A 21,637-nucleotide genomic window follows, 5' to 3' on the forward strand; every position below is an offset into this window, starting at 1 on the left:
TTTCATTTATCAAAAGCACATAAAGTACAAATCATCTTTTAGGGATCAGTGAGAATTGGACGGACAAATACGGCAACAAAACCTGTTTCAGTGTTTGCACAGGCTCCTGAAAAAGAGTAAATCTATCTTTTAAGTTGTTTTCTCTCCCAGAGGATAAGGCTCCGTTAAAGAGGAGAACACAGAGAAGCCTTTTAAACCTGTAGGTGTCTAGTGACCTGAGAATGTTCAGGAACTGGAGGGAAACTCACTCTGCACCATCCAATAGTGTTACTTCTGTTGTGTCCTGACTGAAATCCGCTGGAGCCTATTTGCACACACTTTATTCATAATTAACAGTGTAAATTTAAAGTATAAATTTGTTGATGTTTGGTTTTCATCATTTTCCCTCTGGCGGAGTCGTGTGTGACAGTAGCCAGGTGTTTACCGTTTTTACCTTGTAAATATGACGAGCGATAAAAGAAAAGAAGGTCGGAGAACTTGTCAGTGCCAAATATCTTTATTTTAATATTGATGAAAGCTAATAAACTTGAATGTACCCTAACCCTCCATAGTTACTTTTTTCTTTACAGTAATGTTAGCGGGTTTATGTTGGTTTTGGTTTCATTTATGGTTATTTAGTTTTGGTTTCATTTTTAGGCTTGTGTGTTTATCTTTTCTCCTTATCTTCATTCTTTGAAGTTCCATGAAAAAGAAACCAAACCTGGCATTCGAAACACATGTCTAACGCCTCTGCAAAACTGCATTTTTTCATCTCGGGAACGTAGCCAAACTCCGCCCCTCCCTCTCCCTCTGTGACGCTGAAAGGCTGGTCCACGGTCCTTTATCTCCTCCAGGCTGGACTCCTCCAATGCACTTCTCATTGGAATCTCCAGCAGGAGCCTTCAAAAGCTCCAATATGTTTAAAACAGCGCCACCAGGATCTTTATGAGAGTGCGGAAACACCAACACATCACTCCTTCGCATTGATTACAAAGTCTGTCTACTTACCCACCAGTGCATCCATGGAAATGCCCCACAGTATCTTAAGGAACTCCTCACATTGCAATCTACAACAAGACACCTCTGTTCCACCAACACCTATCGCCTCTACCCCCCAAGATCCAAACTCCACACAATGGGGGACCGAGACTTCTCGGCAGCTGCTCCACGGCTCTGGAACGCTCTGCCTGAGAACCTGAGGGCACCACAGACTGTGGACTGTTTCAAAAAACAGTTAAGGTCTTTTTGGTTAAGAAAAACATTTTAATGTGATCATTACTTTTTACCTTGATGCTGTGTTATTCTATGTTTTATATGTTTTTTAGGCTTTACATGTTTATTATGTTTTATTCTTGGTCTTAATCCGCTTGTGTAGCAGAGATTTATAAATAAAATGAATTATTATTATTATTATTATTATTATTATAACTCCTGCAGCTGTAGGTTGCATAATGCATAAATACCTAAAACCTTTAACCCTAATGTAATAAACGATTTAGACTGAAGTAACTGTTAGGCTTTATAACTTTTCTATCGATGAATAGTTTCATAAAAGTAAGTGGTGCGACCATAGAGGAATTATGAAGACATGCCCAGACTGCCAGAGACTAAACAACTGCAACTGTCACATTGCTCGCAGTTAATTTGTGTCTATTTTTGTTTGTTCTTTTTTTTCTTTAGGTCACTTTTCAGGCACTGCTCCTGTTAATGGTCGTTTTGTGTCTAGTTTTTATTATTTGTTACTTTTTATATGTTTGTGATAAGTTTTTTGTTTTTATGTCTCTTAGCTACAGAACCAGGACCCTCTGACCTCTCGGGATCTTAGACCTGTGCCCCCTTTTTGTAATTCATCCATTAGTGCTACAGACATCAGGCGTCTACCTGAAGTTACCTTGCAGCCTCTCTCCCTTTAGTTCATACACATGTGCATGAAAGAAAGTGCATGTGCACGTAAACTTTGAAATAATCCAAAAATGTGAGAATTTAGAAATATTTGTGGTGTTACAGATTGTGATCTAAGCTATTTCTAGTTCAAATTCCCAAGTATTTGTAAAGTAACTCAAGCTCTCAGATAAATGGTGTAAAGAGAATCATTTACAATAGTAATGTATTTAATTGAAAGTATAAAGTGGTATTTCATGTAAGTACCGCATTTGTACTTTAATCAATCATTATATACCACAGGTAATACAACAAATGTCATTCGATGTGCTTCTCGTACGTTTTTAGAAAGTGCTACAAATATATTAACAAGTCAACAAACAGCATCGATTAGAAGTTGAGACGTTTTCACCTGGTTTGCTTCTGTTCTCTGTCTGCTGTCGTGTGATTTAGGACAGCAGGGCTTTATCAATAGTGATGGGAAGTACAGTTTTGTGGTTTTGCAGCATTAATATTTACGTTTCCTGCTCCTTCATACTTTGAATCCACTACATTTATATGAGTTCTTTTCACAATCAGATCCATAAAGCAAAGTATCGCATATTCATAAAGCGATTGACTCCTTTGTGTGAAATACACAAGTTACCCAGCAGTACATCAAGTAATTCACGATATAAACACATGATCATCAAAACAGAGGGTCGTTCAAATCCGCTCCATCTGTTTCCAGCGTTGAACACATGAATGAATCAGTGATTATAATCTAATAATATACTGAGTGATTCATTCTGCTTGAACACTACTTTTGCTTTTTGACTCCAGGAATTTAACACTGGAATGTACATTTACTCAGAGTATCTGGCTACTTCTTCCCCCCCTGCTCACTGTTCTTCACCTAAATGTGTCTATACATTTTGCTCCGTACGTGTTTCCAGATAAGAACTTGTGCTGTACCGTAAGTCACGTCGGGATCTGCATGGTTTTACTTTCCCAGAAGTGGCTCTGCTGCAGAAGGAGCCCCCCAGGGTAAATTGGATGTAGGAGAAGAAATGGGAAACGCATGGATTCCCGGTATGAGGCGGTTTTTTTTTTTTGTCTCCTGTGTTGATATTCCACAGAAGTAGCGTTGATGTTCTTACTGGCACGTTTGGTGAGTCACACATGAGTCACAACATGTGGGTGGGAGTGAGAGCTACGATCCGTCCGTGCGCAGCTCCCAGCCCCGCTGCAGAGCCGGGCCCCGTCCTTCCCTGTGGATCAACATGATCCACAATCTCAGACCCAGTCGGGAGCAGGTTAGTCCACAGGTGTAAACAGGACACGCTCTCAGTTTTGGTGTTGGACCAACTGTGTAGCGTGTTTTTTAAACTGAGGGATCCATTGAAATCAGTGCAAAGTGTGTGTGTGTGTGTGTGTCCGAGTAATTAATAACAGGACATTCCTGTTAACCACAAAACCTATAAATAACCCATTCAATCATCGATAGGCCCGTGTGTGTGCGCGCGCACGCTTTTCCAAGTGTGCGTCAGTGACTCATGAGATATGCGGATGCAAATATAGCTGTAATATATTACTACAATTGTAATACTGGGCTACTGTACCACACAGTTTGCTGAATATTCGTGTAACTTTCACCTGTACACAGGTTGGTTGAGCGCGTGCTGGCTGGTAAATGTAATGCACAGATTGTGAGAATGATTCACCTCCAGCATCTTTAAATGCTCCACAAAAAATGCGCGTTCTCGCTCTCGCACATGTGTTGTTGGCTCTGTTCAGTTACGTATAAAGAGCTGTGCCCTGGAGTCTCCTGTGACTTGTTTTCTTTCCTGAATCGTAGCAGTAACTGGGTCCTTCATACGGGAAAAGGCGCCTCGTTCCGCCTGACAGATACCGTAACACGACCGTAACAGTGAGATCACCAAGTCTGGTCTAGATGGAGGGCATCATGCGGGATCATGCGGGATTACTGAGTCCAAAAGTCCCTGTAAAGCAAAGACGAGTTATTGGAAAATGGGCCGCCACCCCCCATAGCACACCCATTCCTCAAATAGGCCATCACAGCCTTTGTGCTCATTGTGTTTCGGTTTTTGTTGTTTTTTTTCATGGTTTTTCCAGTTAGCGGTAACTTTGTTCTCTGTTTGTTGTCATTTTGCATCTTTTCGCTCATTCTCTTTACCCTGGTCATTGGGTGTTTTTGTCAGTGGTGGGTTTGTGTCTTCCTGTCATTGTAACAGGTATAATCACACACACTCTGGCCCAGGGGCCTCCAGAATGTGCACTGGGCACAGAAAGATCATTGAAAACTCCAATAAATTGCTGTTAAATGATTTTAAAGACTAATATAGCAGCAACCTATGGAGACATTCCCCCAGTGTGTTCTAGACACTTTACAAGACAATAAGCCCTTGGAAAGCCCCACCCTCCCCTGACCTGTAAGTCGAAACAGACTCTTAGTCATTGTTTTTCATTATTTCAGGCTGTTTCTGCAGCTCTTTGTGGGGTCAGAGGTGACAGAAGTAGAGAAGCTCAAAACTCAAGTAAAAATGCAAGATACTCCACTACAAGTACTGAGGACCTGCTCTAAAATGTACTTAAAATGCAAGTAGTCCAACAGGGAAAGCATGTATTTTCAACATTACTGAAACCGATGCCTCTGATAATTTGAATGTTTACTTTTAGTTCGGATTTGTTTGACCTTTGTTTAACATTTAGAGGTAAAAAAAAAACAAGTACTAAAATCTGAAAATACTAAAAATAAAGCTAAGATGAAATGAAAGTGCTTTAATTAGGAACTTCAAATCTGTACTTGAGCACTGTACTTAATAACAAAGCAAATGAGTGAGTCATTTCAGACGTTTGTGGCCATTTTATTGTCATTTTTATGCCGTGTAAAACTTGTTTTGTGTCTCTTACTTTATTTGGGGGGATTTCCTTGTTTTGAAGCTCAGGTTTCCCCAGAACACTTGCACCACTGGGCCTGTACCTTATACTTATTCTGTAATCCATCTGTGTCATGGTAAAATAGAACTAAGTACGTTTATTGATATACAAATGTCCATTGCTAATATTTCTGAAGTAAAACAATTTCTCTTTCTGAGCAACACAGAGAGACCAATGCACACTCTTATATCCAGTGGACTCGACTATTGCAATGTTCTCCTCTCTGGTTGACGCAAAAACAGTTACAGTTGATCCAGAACTCTGCTGCCTTGACCAGGACCAGAAGGAGAAAACACGTCGCACCAACTCCTTAAACTGTTAGATTTTAGATTTCTTTAACTTTTTTTAGAGCAATTTATTGTTTTGGACCAGCCCACCTGTCTGACATGCTTCCAGGTTTTTAGTGTTTATGGTCCGAGTCAGTGGAACAGCGCCTGGGCATCTCAGAACAACAGAAAGAGTGGATGTTTTCAAATACATTTACATTTTACATTTAGTCATTTATCAGACGCTTCTATCCAGAGAGACTTACAAGCGAGGTACAAGGCACAAAAATCTAAGTCAAGGAGGAAAACATCAAAGCAAAGTCCTATCAGAACAGTGTTTACACGTCATGAGATGCAAGTGTGAGAAAGAGCAGGAAGAGATTTTGAATTTTTTTTTTTTTATAGATAGAGTTAAGTGCATAGGAAGGTGGGAAAGAGTTCTGCTTTCACGAGTTTTTGAAATATTGGGAGTGAGTTTGCTGAGCGTGCAGAGTTTGGTAGCTCGTTCCACCATCGTGGGATCATTGTGCTGAAGAGTTTTGATTCTGTGTCTCCTGTGCGGCGCTGGGAGGTTGAGCTGAAGATGTCTCCCTCTCATCCAGGCAGAGATTTCCGAGAGACGGCAGAAATGGGTGATGACACAGTGGAGTCGTCCAGAAAAGGACAGGAAGAGCTGTGTGTCATCAGCATAGAGGTGATAGGAAAGACCATGTGACTGGATGACACAACCCAGGGACGTAGTATAGACGGAAAAACAAAGAGGACCAAGGACTACACACCTATATTCTTCAAGCCTGGTTTTGATTAATATGCACTATTCATATATTATCTTTTCATATCCCTTTGTTTTCTCTTGTCCCGTCTCTCCTGTTTTATTTCCCATTGTCTTTGTCTGTTTATGTTTTAACTTACATTTATTTTATTGTTTTTTTTAGGAAACTGCCTAAAATTGGTAAAACACTAAATGCTAAATACACATCATATAACACTGACAGGAAACATCTTATCCCTAATTTTACTTTGGGATCTTCAGGTACATTCAGATGCAAATACATTTGCACTTTTATTCAAGCAACATTTACAATGCAGACGTATTTTACACATTTGTAAAAGCTGCGAGTTCTTCTAACAGTGCTGCACTCCACCAATTTTAAACGTGAACTTCATTCTTCATGAACTGTTTCCTGCATCTCGGAAAGAATCTGTGCAAAGTTAATGCCATCAGCTTCACCTTCAGTTTGGACTCTGAATGGCCAGTAGTTAACCCAGTTGGTAGATGTTGCCATTTAGTAGGCTGAGAAAAACACTAATACGCAAAATGTAGGACCTGTAGTTTTTGCCGATTTGCTCAAGGGGCTGGGGTGTATGTGATCATATCGAGTTTAGCAGATGTAAAAAAAATAAATAAGTGCTGCATTGAAATTTGGAGAGAAAAGCCAGGCGTCATGGAGAAAATGTGAAATGTGATGTTTTTTCAATGTGGGGCAGAATGAAGGAGGAATGAAAATCAGAGGTAAAGAGAGAAGTTCAAACCATGTTAAAAAGATTCCAAAATGGAAAAATCATGTGTTCGTGTGTTAATCTACTTCCATCCATCCATTCATTCATCTCATCCAACGTAACCAGACTGCATGTCTTTGGACTGTGGACATGCACGGGGACAACATGCAGACTCCACGCCGAAGGGCCCCTGCTCTAATTCCTGGCCAGAAAAATAATTGTTTCATCTGGACAGACAGAAAAAAAAACAGAGAAAAAGACGCAGTGACAAATTTACTATGCTGCTTAATAAGAAATGGTGATGTGTCTTTGTACTGACCCACTGTAAACCTAACAAACATTACTTAACAAAAAGACAGTCGACTACAACATTTGACTTGACTTTAAGCTGGGAGTTGGTCATTTGAATCAGAACGTGATGTTGGTGTAAATGTCAAATTGTTGGTTTTGGAAAGATAAAGAGGTGGTTTCATATGTGGGCAGGGAGGGGTTGTCCGAAGCCACAGAGTAATTCCACCGAGTGTGTGTCCACATAAAGGTCAGAATTTGTTAGTGTCTGCTTTAAGCTTGACCCTCTGTTGTAAATTGTCTCCTACATGGGGAATTCCGCTGGAATATCCCTTCAAAAAAATGCAATATGCATGACATTTATGGCCTTTATATTGTAACAACATGAGCAATAAACTGTGATGTTTAAAGGTCCCTCCCAGTTCGAGACTCTGCTGTGAATAATGCTGTAAAGTATCCTCGTATGCTTTTTATCCTCAGGAGTCCAGTCAACTTTAAAAGCACATCAACGTATTTTCTGCTCATAGAAAATTCTTTATTATACAGTAAATACTGTTCATTTATATAAGTTTAACTGCTCACAACAAATCGTCCCACGATGACGCTCATTCTAATTGTATACGTCTCATGTTAGACGTTCACCTGCTCCTTGGCTAAATTCGTTCAAACTCAGCTCCAGTTCCAAACATTTTTTTAGATCCAACTACTTTATTTTGATCATCTGAAATTTCAGAATGATATTCGAGAGCGTTTTCAGCCTTGATATTTATTTATTTATTTTTTTTAAATTGTGCAGCTGACGCATGTTTGAGGATACCCCCCCCCCCCCCCCCACACACACACACACACACACACACACACACACACACAAAGTACTGGATCAAGGGCCAATGCTTCAGGCCAATGTCCTACTGAAAGGTCCTTTGGCTTCTGCATTTTGGTTTGTGGCATCACATAAAGTTTCAGAATCTAAAAATAATTACCTCTCATCATCTTGTCATCAAGTTTATGAAGATGTTTTGCTGCAAAAATGATATTGGCGCCCGTGCTTCATCCTTATGATAATGTTCTCTCTCCTAAATATGGATCATTCTGGTCACACAGTTCTACTGTTTCCTCGCGTTACCAGAGAACATTCATCCAGAAGTGAAGCTTTTCTGTCACAGTGCTCATTTGCAAATGTCAGTCTCTCTATTTTATGCTGGTTGTGGGGAAGCAGCTTTGTCCTTGGGGAAAAGCCATGCAGCATTCTCTTTACTGTGGATATTTTGTACCGGTTGCCTCCAACTTCTCCATGACCATTGTCCTGTGATGCTTATGAATCTTTTTCACAAAAGTGTTTTCCTGTCTAGGACTGTAGTGCACATTTCCTGCTTTCCTGGCTGTGGGGTCCCATGGGGTATTTTGTCAATGTTGTTTGTACATGACAACCTAATATTTAATTATGAGGAAAGTATTTTAGTAAACGTTTTCAAATTAAAAATTGAAAGTTATGAACAAGCACTACTTTCATTTATGGCAAGGCAAATAAATCAGTTTGGAAAATTAGTCATATTTAGTTTAGTTGTAGAAGAACTGAGTTGGAGTAATGCAATGCTGATTTAAAATAAATCATTAAAGTCTATCCAAACTAAATCAGTCAACTTCAATAAAACTGTAAACGGAATTTAAATCAACTTTTGTTGCCATTTAAGATAATGTAATAAAGTTTTTCTAAGTATTCTATTTTCAGTGCAGATGAATGTGGCATCTTCAAATGTTCGGACATGTCTCCCAAGGCGAAACCAGACCTGTTAAAGTCTGTGATTTTCTCCTAATGTTATGACTGATTTCTTTAGATTTAGTCGCAGGTAAATGCTGTTTAAAGGTGAATATAATGGCTGTAAACTTTTACAACCCACTGGAATTCTAGATATTGTAAATTAAATAATTACCTTTGTTCTGGACAAAGTACATAAACTAACTGATGTACCAAAACATGTGCACCATGTGGTAATGTTGAGTCTCTGTAGTGGTGATTTTATTTCTCTGTGTAATGCAGCGATGGGGAACCTAGAGGTGCTTGTTTTCCAACTGTACCTGCCAAACCCACTGCACTTCCAGCTTCTGACTGAACACTCCCGACTCCGGTAACCAGCAGTGTGTGGATGTGCTGGACGTGCAAACCTGCATATTACACCGTTTGTTTTCGGTGGCTTGTCGGCCTGCGATCATCTATGTGCACGTCTTCAGGTTTGAAGGTGAGCTCGGAGGAACTTTCCTTGTAGAGTCAAACTCTACACATCATTCAGAACAGAGGATGACATCCTGAAGTCAACTGCAAACAAAACCTGTTTTTAAGTAGAGAAGGATTTGTAAAGGGTGTTGTATTTTGTCACATTTTTACACCAAATGATGAGCAATTTTACTTTCAGGTTCAGTTTAAATAAAATCTCAGCAGAAGCAACTTTAAGCACCTACAACATTCTTTAAAGTCTCAGGATGATGTGATGCCGCTGTATTTACCACCACAGATTCTGCATTTCGCTGCAAGAGTCGTCATTGTTATTCGAATTTCTGATCAGGCTGTTTATATAATCTCAGAACTGGGAGGTCAAAGGTCACGGTCGGGTCAGTGCGAGATTGTGTGTGGATTCATCTTCAGCCCTGCACTGCTCATCAACTCTCCCTGCTGTCTCATCGTCATCAGCATCATCATCCAGCTTTTCAGCGGTCGCCGTAGAAACAGTTGCTATGGCACCCAATGCCAGCAAGAGATGCAGGTGTTCCAGGTGCAGAGAAAGCGTGGACCGCACGCCGTGTGTGTGCAGTGACAGAGTTTTACGGTAAACTCATCCACACCAGCCTCAATGAAAGATAATAGGAATATGGCTCTGGGCTTTTCTTCCACATTGGTCCCTTTAGTTTTATGAACCGTCCCACCTGCAGGCTGGATGACACAATGCTCAGGTGTAAAGTTAGATGTACATAAGTTATTTAATGAGAGCTTACTCTGTGCTGTAATTCATTCTCTTCTCTGCAGCAAGGTTGCTTAGCATTCAGGATTTAAAATTAAGACTTTCTGTGGTTTGCCGTTTAGTTCCATATTTGGATCAAACACGGCTGGAGGGGTGGATAGTGAGTGGAGCAAGGCTTTTCATTTCCATTGCAGATTGTGATCTTTCCTCCTTTTTTACTATTGTTACATAAAAACACACGAGCTCACTCTGTGTTTCATGCTCAGGCTGGAGCTCAGTGTTTTCCCTGAACAACTTTATTTGAATTCACCTGTGAAAGAGCTAAAGAATCAATATTACAGTAGTAGTCATATTTTGATTCTGTAGAGCGGCAGTTGCTCAGTTGGTAGAGTGGCCGCCTACCGACCGTGACCACATTTGGAAGTGTCCCGGGGCAAGACACTGAACCGCCGAACGGCCCATCCCCAGCCACGCAGCGCCAATCCCAAACCCGGTAGAAATTGGGGAGGCAAAGGCATCCGGTGTAAAAAAAAAAAAACAAATCTGGCAGAACTTGCGGAAAAATGATCCGCTGTGGGGACCCTGAACTCACAGGGTAAGCAGAAAGGACAAAAGAAAAGTCAGATTGGGATTCTGTGACTGAACTGACTTGTTCTGTGAGTTTTTGGTAGAACAAGGAGTTCTGGAGGCAGGTGTTGGGTGGCACTGCCACCAACAAAATATAAACTCCCACAAGCAGCAACTCAACTGTTGTTTTAATTGTACAAAAAGAGGAAAAACTTTAGATTTGTCACTTTAACTCTGATTAAGCAAAGAAGATATAAAATGTAAAAATTGGTAGGACCAGTAGCTGCACACTGGAAAACTTACAGCTCCAAAGCCGGGGAAACCTGCAGAAAAGGACAGACAAAGGGAGACAGAGAAGGACAAAGACAACTACGGGAGAAAACACACAGACTTAATGTCATACAGTGGTGACAATTGTGGGGTGAGAGGAGAGAAACTTAGTTCGTTAACCTGCAATGTTCAGCAGGGGAACCTGAATCTAAATTTAGTTCCAAGTAGTTGTGCCCCCTACGGGCAGGCTGTCATCAAAGAAGTAGCTGTGATAAACCAATGGCCGCGTCTGCTCACGTCACCTTTTGTTTGGGCCAACAACAGTGACGGCAGCCAGTGGGAAGATAGTGCTGCACTAAGAAGCACCAAGAAGACGACCTGGGACCATGTACAAACTGTTAACAGAGCTGTGTTAGCTTGCTAATTCACGATTTCACCTACCACAGGAAGCTTATTGCTACTTCCAACTAATTCACGAAGCTTAACGGCTTTATCTCCAATGACGACATTGATTCGTAACGGTTGAAATGACTTGGTGTGTTACAAACCTAAAAGGTCCCAGTCTAGGGGAAGTAATATTAGAAAGTTCGGGAGCTTTCCGGCCAGGGCCCGCATATTGCTGATTAGTCAGCGGGCTGTTCAGTCCCTAGTCAAGAAAGTACCAAGAATTTTCAGTTTTGAATGCAGCTTAGTCATTACGCTGATATAATCACAGACAAGCAAAAGACACAAAATGTTACTGATATTCTGATCTACTTCTCCCATGGGTGAATTTCCAAATTGGCTTCCGTGTGAAGAGAGTGCTATTTGTTAAGCCCCAGAGTTTAGTTAAAAGACAAAAAATGAAGCTATGGAGATGAAAAATTGACTCAAAAGAGACGCAACGGACTAACATAGACACAACAACAGCACAAAAAGACAAAAAAACAATGAAAAAAATACAAAATTGACTCTGTCTGTCTCTGGAGGGTCCTGAGGGCTTGATGAAAAGTCTTTATCTCACAAATTCTCACCACGAATGTGAATGTTAATTGTCTTTTGTCTTTAATTAAATAGGGCTTTACCTCGATATTCTATGTTAAAGTTTTAGAAATAATGAAAATAAAGATTTAATAAAACATAAAGCTATGCCACTGGCCAAGTTTTCAATTTGCCTGAAAAGTGAAAAGATGCGTTTTCTCCCGCTGCTCTAACTTTACTTTCTCAATAACCTTGGTGTTTTGACCCCCCCTCCCCCCTCCTCTGTCCGATTTCTGCACTCTGCTCTAATTTGCGTGCGCGGCCTCGCGAACGGGCACGCACATTGGGGGCTTGGCCCTACACAGTAAAAAAAAAAAAAAAAAAAAAAAGAGGGGCGGGGGGCGCGCCCGACTTAAAAAGCAGCGCGCCGTCCAGTGTGGATGTGTCGCAGATATTAAAAAGTGAAGCAGGCAGCTGGAGTTTGGTGTGAGGGGAAGCGCAGAGGCTCAGCGCGGAAAACAAGCGTGCACACCGGGAGCGAGCACCTCGCTGACACTTGGACGGGTTTTCCCCTCCTCGCTAACTGTTTTATTTTCACTTCGACAAAAACAGCAGAGACCTTGTTTGCGTCCTGTGAGGAGCGTGTGGATCAGCGCGCTGCGATGGAGCTGTCATCCATAGGGGACCAAGTGTTTGCAGTGGAGTCAATTACCAAGAAAAGAGTGAGAAAGGTAAGGTGGACAACTGCTAACGCACTTCATACAACTTATATAACTTATTTCCCTCGGCTTTTTATTCTAATGGAGCCGTGTACTCCGTGTTCCTTTCAGTGTCCTCATGCATGAGGAAACTGGGTTACGCAGTTTCCCTGTAGTTAAAACTCGGGTGCTCTCTGAATTAACTGCGCCAAAGTGTAACGTTGTTTCCCAGCCCGAGTCGCATCCTGTAACCTTCCCGTGCAGCGGTTCAGGTGCTGCAGCGTGTTTTCTGGGGGAGCCTACGCAGCAGTAGTAAAATGTGAAGAGGGGGTGTGTAACCTGAAATCGACTGTAGGGACAGTGTGCGGCGAGCTGCGCAGTTTATTCGGGCTACGAGAGCGAGCGGAGCCGCGGCTCAGTATCTGGGTGAAACTGCTGCGTAATGTCACTGACTGCTGCGTGATGGTGAGCCATTGATTTTACGGGAGTGGAAACCAAAATATCTGGTGTTGGGGTTGGACGCGGCACGTGCGCGCTCGGTGTTTCATATGAAATGAATAAAAGTTGAGCGCGACATCAGCTCGGTGTCACGGCTGTAGTAAAGTTGGACGTGGTTTCATTTAAAACCCAACAGCAGCTATTTTCGCTCGGGATGACTGTGATAATTGTTTCAGGCTCTGACGTTGCGCAACAGCGCGTTGTTTACATGTTCCCGTGGCCCCGCCTATCGCGGCCACCGGTGTAATGTTCTAGAAAGAGCCCGAACGCTGCTGGGACCGGCTCGCGTGGCCATGTGCAGTGAGCGTCAGCGCGATGCATGGAGAAAAAGGCTGCCGTGTGGAGGCCACACAGCCCCGCTGTCATTGACGTCATCCCCGAGAAAAACACCGTTTGAAAGGCAGAATAACGTCCGCGACCCTCCCTCCTCACAAACTCCGCACTTTAAAGCGACAGTCCTCTTGTTTCCGTCACACACGCAGCAGCTTCTGCTTCTGCACGTTTAACTCGCGTGTGAACGTGTCGGCCTCGGTGCTGCATCTCCTTTAAATCCGCCCCCCTCCCTACTCATGTCGATGTTTCTCTTTCCCCTCAGGGTAACGTGGAGTATCTACTGAAATGGCAGGGATGGCCCCCAAAGTGAGTAATCCTTGAGTCATCAGCCGGTGACCTCATCCCCTCAGTATAAACTCAGTAGCCTTTTGGAAGATACTGTTTTCATGTACTTGCGGGCTGAGCCCTGTGTGGATGGATGACTTGGTGGATAGATGGATAATCTGAATGTGTTTGTGTTGGCAGATACAGCACTTGGGAACCAGAGGACAATATTTTGGACCCTCGCCTGGTCCTGGCATACGAAGAAAAGTGAGTAAATAATAGAAGCAGGGGTTTTTTTCTATCTTTTTTTTTTATATGCTTGCAAAGCACTTTGAGTTTTTCGTTTTTGTTCTTACAGTCTGCTTCTTTGTCACTGTGTCCCCTCCCTGCCCCTCTGTGTCTGCCTCTCTCCCAGTCAGGAGAAGCTCAGAGCTCTGGCCTATCGCAGGAAAGGTCTCAGACCCAGGAGGCTCGTCCTGCGGGTAGCGACACTCACCTTTCTTCTTGTCTCACAAGCCTTTGTTATGTCTTCCTTCATCAGCCCTGGCCGCTGGCAGGGCTCGCTTGTTTAGAGGCACTTTCACTTTTACTGAGGTGGTGACTGTTGGTAGGAAATCTAGAAACAAATTCTCTGACAGGTTCCACTCTGAGCTGCTTCATTTTGAAAGTGATAGTGCATTAGTGTGAAACGTTGTACATTTGTGAAGCTGGGAGACGGACTAACTCGCGAAAGGTCCAAATCCAAGCAGCAGAGCCCAAGATACCCGAAACCTTTAGGCTTAAAGATTAACGCTGCCCTTTAAATTCCTTTAAACCCTACAGCTTGAGTTAAGAATGTTCAGTGCTCACAGTCGCAGTTCCAGGACATGAGAAACCTGATCAAGTGACTCTAGGTGGGTTTCCAATTACTGGGGTTTATGAACATTTTCAATTTGCGCATAAAAAATACGTCTCCCTCGTGAATACAAACAGAAACCATGGCACCACTCGTGGTGCCGGAAGTTGCCGTCTTTTGAAAAAGTTCATCTGTTGTTGTTGTTGTTATAACAATAACAATAATAATTATAGGGTTTATTTGCACTTTACATTTGAAGCAAATCTCAAAGTGCTACAAGGAAGTTCCAAAAAAAAAGTTGGACAAAGCACAACAGGTTTTGTGCTGGAGCAGAAATGTTGACGCAAAATGCAACAAAGTGCAGTTGAAACTGATTCAGAATTCAGCAAACGAATCATTTAGTTAAAGCATAATCTGTCTGAAAACGAGCGTCTCCCTCGTGAATACAAACAGAAACCATGACACCACTCGTGTTGCCGTCTTTTAGATGTTGCGATCGCGGCAGAGAAATGGCGATGAAAAAGTTCATCCGTTGTTGTTGTTGTTATAATAATAACAACAATAATAATAATGGGATTTATTTGTACTTTACATTTGAAGCTGAAGTGCTACAAGGAAGTTCCAAAAAAAAAGTTGCCACGTGACGCACACATGCACGTGTAATACAAACATGTCTGCAGAGCAAAACACATGTCAAAATAATAGGTGTCAACATTCCATCATGTTTTCCGCATTCATAACATTGTTTAGGGTTTGTCCAACTCTATTTTAATCAATCACCTTGTTGCGTTTCCTCCTTCTGCGGCGGTTCGATGACACCAAGTGGAAAACTGGCTCCACCAGTTGTTTATCTCAATGAACCAACTCCTAATATTCCCATAACCTCAGTGAAGGGGAGCGAGCGTTCATTTGTATTTTCTTTTGACAGATGTTTGTCGTGGTTTGTTTAAAATATGAGCTACATTTAAGATGGAAAACACACTTCAGGACAGTACGAGACAGAACAACGCAGACAAACTCAGCAGCTGATGTTTTCTAGAACGTGTTTTGTGTCGGACCTTCAGTTTCACAGAGAGGAAAACCTTCATAGCAGCTACAGACATACAAGTTTGTGTGCTAATAATAGTCTCATAAGGCCGGAATCTGATGCAACAGAAAGACATGTTGTGTTTTTGAGCAAAAGGGTGTGACGTTAAAGGATACTTTTGCTCTTAGTGTGTCATTATCTCCTTCATTGCTGCTGTTGGATTCCAATTACACCCTCTTAAAGCATACGACTCCACAGACCTGCCACAGACTTTGATCTAAAGGAATCCAGGGAAATTACTTACGCATAAACACAATCAGATGAGTCACGTTAGGGCCCGAAATACAGTTTATGACGCTTTATAATACAGTAACTCAGAAGTTGATGGACATTTGTCTTATGGGAGAGAAATCAGGATTTTCTTAAACTTTGTTATTGATAACAAATTCCATCAAAACCGACAACTCATTCTTTGTAATTTCGCACCTCTGTTTTCCCAAACCCACGGGTTCGTACTGATGACGTGAATCTTAAAGCTACCGCTTGAAACATTTTGCTTTGTTGGTAACATGCTCCTAAACTTATCTTAGTGCGAAGAGGTGCTGTCAAAGACTCAGTCACCAACTTTTTTTCATAAAGCGACTGCCAACGAGTCTAGTTACTTTTTGGATGGACTTTAAATCCTTTTACTTGAGAGTCGCTGATTTTTCTCAGTTCATGTGAACTCTGGCTGTGGCTGCTGGACAGGCTGTGTTTAGTGTGGGCAGCAGCGTGTTCCGTTGTTGTTTTGTACGGGCCAAAGGGAATTTTCCTTTGGTTTTTAAATGTAAAATCTTCTTTTCTTGTTATTTTCTCAACACAGTTAAGTAGTTTACTAGATGGTGTGACATTACACAAATAGAAAATAGAGGAAAAAAATAGAAAGACATTTGTGATATCTCTGATATGCTACATTCAGCTAGAAGTGGTTGGCAATGCTGGCAGCATGTTCAGCCAAAGAAATCAGCAGCGACGCATGAAGGAGCTGTAAATCTTCCTAAATGACCAATTATTGTTCCTTATTTTTAGTGATTTGTTTTTTTTTTCCAATGAAAAAAGTTGACAACACTTGGCAACAGGACTTTCAGCTATTATCAAATGTATTTATGGCGACTTCATAGGCTGCATTAGTTTAAAATGAAAACAACTTTGATAAATGAGATTTATTCCTCTGAAGTAGCATTAAACACAATAACTTTTTAACAATTTATGGCTGACCAACCTTAGCTTTGGAGCGTAACTGAGCAGTATCATGCTCGCATGAGCTTGATTTCCAGAGCTGCCATATTGGAGCCCTAAAAACAAGTTGTTGCTGTTTTTTGTTTGTTTGTTTTTGCCCATTGTAGATGTTTTTTCAAGGTTACTCAAAAACAAAATGGGCTTTGTTGCGTTCTATATGTAGCAGTTAATGAAGTGAGCGAGTGAATATTTCCAGCAGCAGACCAGCGTTAGAAGGATTTTATCAAAATAAATGCATAAATAGATACAGTGCTAATGAATAAACAAGTTAGCCAGACTGAAAATTTAGCACACTGACATAAAAAATCTAGATGATCCTCCAGGACTTAAATGACTGACTTGTACCATGAAACTCAGTAATTGTTGTCTCAGAAAGAACAGAGTTCACGATTCCTCTATTTAACTGCACCCTTCGATCTGCCCCAGAACATCTTTGGCATGGACCTCCGCAGTGCCCACAAGGTTGTGGACAAACCCCTGCCTAGGCTGCGTCTCTCCCTCACCCGCTCCATGAGCACGGACGTGGACCGGGGCGAGCGGTACCGCCGCCCAGGCAGGAGGAGGACCAAGCAGAGGCTGACTAAGAGAGGGTCCTCGAACAAACCCATCCATCCACTGAGGAAGAAGGAGGAGCCTATGGAGGAGGACTGGAGTGGCACCAGCGAAGAAGAGAAGCAGGAGACTGAAAGCACCACTGAAGAGAGACATGAAGGCAGTTTATATGGTTGGTTTGTCATGATCTTTAACCCTCAAATTCAGCCAGAAGCCCCTTAAAAACACAACAGACTCAGCCCTTGTGGCCTTGTAGTTTGTGATGTTAGCAAGTCATGAGGGAGACTGACTGACCAACACTCAGGTCCAATAATCATAATAGACAGTCAAAGTTGAGGGTGGGGCTCAGATTTTGAAAAGGGTCTTATGTCAGTACAGAGAGAATTTTGCAATAGTAAAATAATAACAAATACATTTAACTATCACTGACTGTGACAGACTGCAAACATTCGCAATCGATCATATGCGACAAATTTTTACCTCAAACAGAAACAATGCTTTTACTTGTGTTGTCAAATTGGTAAAGTTGTTTTCTTTGTGTTGTTGTTTTTTTTCTGTTGTTGCTGATTTTCATGTGTTGCTTTAAGTTCCAGTTTCTGGAGCTCTTGTTTGTAGGAGTCATTTGGGATTTGTTGACAAAAAGAACCCACACATCCTAGAAATGTCCTCGAATGACAGACTTGTTAAAATAAATCAAACTTCTCTCTTCCAGGTCAGTCGGAGTGCAGCTCTCCGCCCCTGCTGGAGCGACAGGACCTGGAGATGGAGGAGGAGAAGGCTGACAATGACCTGACAGCAGCAGGCACAGAAACATGGACTGACAGACCAGGTAGTGGGACACCTGCAATGACACAGAATGAAACATTTGCGTGCGACCAAACAAAGAACAGTGCTACGGCAAGTGTGGTCGGCCCAGGAGATGCGGTTACTGAGGGCATCCGATCCGATTTGGATTTGGATGGAGGCGAGGAGGGAATGGAGTCGGGTCCAGAGTGTCCCAGATTAGAGCGAAACAACAAGACCTCAGTGATAGTGAGGGTTCAGAGGCGCAGGGAGGCGGCAGGTGACGCCACCGCCAACGCCATCTCTTCCTCTGACAAGACGAAGGAGGAGGAAGCGAGCGGCGACATTCCGAGCGTTACTACAGCGAAGGCCGAGCATCCTGAGAAGGTGATTGTGACAAACGTGACCATCAACTCCCAGACAGTCACTTTCAAAGAAGCCAAGGTGGCTGAAGGCTTCTTTAAGGGCTACTGAATGAAGAGAGAGCAACATAACCGTTACCGGACTCGCCACTCATTTTCTACATGTAAATAATCATGTACGATAACCCCATGTTTACAAAGCTACACTCATTTCCTACTGAGATTCGCAAAGACATAAATACCTTTGAATAAAAAATCAGTGGTAATTTTGTCATTGTGGCTCATTATTAAGCCTGAGGTCCCACAAAATGTGCTGAAAACATCTGCTGTGATCCAGCAGACTGAATGGGTTTAAGTGTCAGGAGAAACAGATGAGCTGATATTACTGCTTCCACGCAGCTACTACTTTAAATCGTCCTCAGTGCTTTCCAGCAAGACAACGTCCTCGCACTCGGATCCATTGTCGGGGCCTGTTTCAGTCGCTCCTCTTTCTTACCAATAATGATTTGTAGAGCTCATCTTTTCTTTCGTTCTTCTATTCTTTTATTTTTTTTTTCCCAGTACTTGCACAGAGCCAACCGCATGCCCTGTCAGTCTGTGCCGCACACGCACAAAGCCCTGTCCCGTGTTTTACTGAGGAGGTTTATTTCTGTCACAAAAGAAATAAAACAAAGCAGAAAGTGTTTAGATGCCGCTTAGATGACGTCGTGCTTCTTCTGGGGGGGAAGATAGAAGTTGTGTTTGCTGTCTGTCCTTTTACTTTTCAAGTATGAAATGCTGCCTGGTTCTATTTTTGTATTACTATTTGATAGTCCACTCTTTTCACTAGCCTTTCAAAGGAGGAGATAGAATTTCACACCGCCGCTGTTAACACTGTGTAGGGTAATGTACACATGGAAGCAAATGTACGTTAGGTCAGACTGTAGTGAGCTGTTATTTATTGCATGTCACATGTATAAGCTAAATTAACTTAATGTCACTTACTGTGTCTGTCTTTTTGACAATGAACTGTCAAACATGTCTTCTCTACAAATAAATGGTTTTTATTTTGACTGCATTTCCAATAAATATGTACTAAAACGAAAGCCTCGTGGAGTATATTTCACACGTGGGATTACTGCGAATTACAGTACTTTTATTTACTTCAAATGTCCGGCAACACAGATTTACTGTTTTCACTCTAAAATACACGATTTTCTTTAATGTGTTTAGGTGTTTGAAGCATGACACTGTCCTGACATCACTGGTGTGAAGTATCGACATTTATGTAAGTACAATTTTGTGGTACTTGTACTCTACTCAGTAAAGTACAAGTACCGGATTAAACTCCCGAATTCCGAAGAAGATGTGTAAAATGTAAATAAAACCGAATGCAATGATTTACGAAGCCCATCAACGCATATTTTATTCACAACATAAACAACATATCAGATGTTGAAATCTCCCCTCAGGAGACCAGCTGCTGGAGTTTTAGGAGAGAAATGTTGTCTCATTCTTGTCTAATGCAGGATTCTAGCTGCTCAACAGTCCTGGGCCTTTGTTGCTGGAGTTTTCATTTGATGATGTACCAAATGTTTTCTATTGGTGAAAGGTCTGGACTGCAGACAGGCCAGTTCAGCACCCTGACTCTTCTCCTGTGAAGCCATGCTGTGGTGATGGATGTGGTTTAGCATCGTCTTGCTGAAATATGCAAGACCTTCCCTGACAGAGACGTCATCTAGACGGGAGGACATGTTGCTCTGAATCCTCTATGCAGTTTTCAGCATTGATGGAGTCTTTCCAGATGTGTTAGCTGCTCACACCATCAGAGATACAGGCTTTTTGAACTGTCCGCTGACAACAAGCTGAACGATCCCTCTCTTCAGTGCGCAGGAAATGGCGTCCAAAAGGAATTTCAAATTCTGATTAATCTGACCACAGAACAGTTTTCCATTTTGTCTCAGACTGTTTTAAATGAGCTTTAGCCCAGAGAACACAGTGGCATTTCTGGATCGTGTTCACATGTGGCTTCTTCTTTGCAGGATACAGCTTTAACTTACATTTGTGGATTTGCACAGTGAACTGTGTTCACAGACAGTGATTTCTGGAATGTTCCTGAGCCCATGCGGTGATGTCCAGTAGAGAATCGGCCCTGTTTTTAATGCAGTGCTGACTGATGGCCTGACTATGTCACGCATCAGAGATTCTTCCTGATACTCTGAATATTTAGATTATATAATATACTGTAGATGGTTGGATCTTCAATGATCTTCAATTAACCTCATTAGTTGTCAAATATTCCTCCATTTGTTTTCTTGGTGATGAGATTTGCATCGCATTCTGTTTTTATTTACATTTTCACATCTTCCTAAAATGTTTGGAATACTGGTTGTAATTTTACTACACTTCAGAGGGTAATATTGTACTATTTAGTCCACCACACAGTACATGATCACTTTAGTGACTTTGCAGTTGCAGATTTCTGGATTTGCCACCTGTGAGTACACGACATGCTTCCACTCAGCTCCACCTGCCACATTAGTGATTATCAGGAATTAATCAGTAAGTAGAAGTCATTAGTGTAAGTAATTCTGAAATGGGCCATTGTACATCATTAAAAATGTATTTTCCACTGCTGAGTATTACACTACACTGTTTGATACTTTAAGAAAGGGTTTGAGTACTTTGTCCATTATTGCTGTGCTTGTGCTGAAAAACAAATAAAGAAAATAAAAAGTTTTCCCTTTTTTGTCACTTGACAGCTGCTGCTGTTCTCTTGGCCCCAGGAGATTTGGATATGTGGCCCCAACGTTTGCATTTGTTGTGCTATAAACTGTTGAACTGAACTGAATTAAACTCAACATTTTAGATTTGCACAGAAACCTTATTTGTAAGGCACATGTGGACAAATCTGGATTAAACTTCCAGAAATTCTCTCTCTTGGTAAAGTACCTGTACCTTTGGACCAAAAGAACATTTAGTATTTCCGCTTGAGAAAATAATTTAAAACACTTAATAGTAGAGTTCCTTTTTTTTTTTAAGGCAAATCCTTTCAGTTTTACTTGATTGTTGATTTTTTGTTCTATTGTCTGTCCAGGTTAAATCCTTTCTAAAGATCCCCGGATTTATTTTGTTTTGTAGACAACAGCACCCCCCAACCTCCAAAGGTTTATTGGTTTAGTCAGTTGTTTAGCAGGGTCCATACTGCTTTTTCTTTTTTTTCTTTTTTTTTTTTACCGAGGCTTCTGACTTTACATCACAAAAATCTGCTGACAGATTATTTTACTGTAAAAAATGCATATATATATATATATATATATATATATATATATATATATATATATAATTTTTGTTAACAGCACAAAGTTTGTTCACTAGTGAGTACAGTCATAACTAACTTTCTATATATATACAGTATAT

The 21,637-nt window shown here is 41.5% G+C and overlaps 1 protein-coding gene across 2 annotated transcripts; it reads left to right on the forward strand.

The window, feature by feature from the left end:
* Nucleotides 1–12,021: 12,021 nt before the first annotated feature.
* cbx7a (chromobox homolog 7a) lies at nt 12,022–19,323 on the forward strand. 2 transcript variants are annotated; one of them, XM_067476794.1, is made up of 6 exons: nt 12,022–12,339; nt 13,400–13,443; nt 13,603–13,668; nt 13,817–13,883; nt 16,968–17,265; nt 17,806–19,323. In XM_067476794.1, the coding sequence occupies exons 1-6, from the start codon at nt 12,271–12,273 to the stop codon at nt 18,348–18,350; spliced, it is 1,089 nt and encodes a 362-aa protein (XP_067332895.1). In that variant the 5' UTR covers nt 12,022–12,270; the 3' UTR covers nt 18,351–19,323. The 2 variants fall into 2 exon arrangements, with proteins under 2 accessions (XP_067332895.1, XP_067332896.1); XM_067476795.1 differs by lacking the exons at nt 12,022–12,339; nt 13,817–13,883.
* The last annotated feature ends 2,314 nt before the right edge of the window (nt 19,324–21,637 follow it).

Source organism: Channa argus, chromosome 15, assembly GCF_033026475.1.
Source record: "Channa argus isolate prfri chromosome 15, Channa argus male v1.0, whole genome shotgun sequence".
NCBI classification, from domain to species: Eukaryota; Metazoa; Chordata; class Actinopteri; order Anabantiformes; family Channidae; genus Channa; species Channa argus.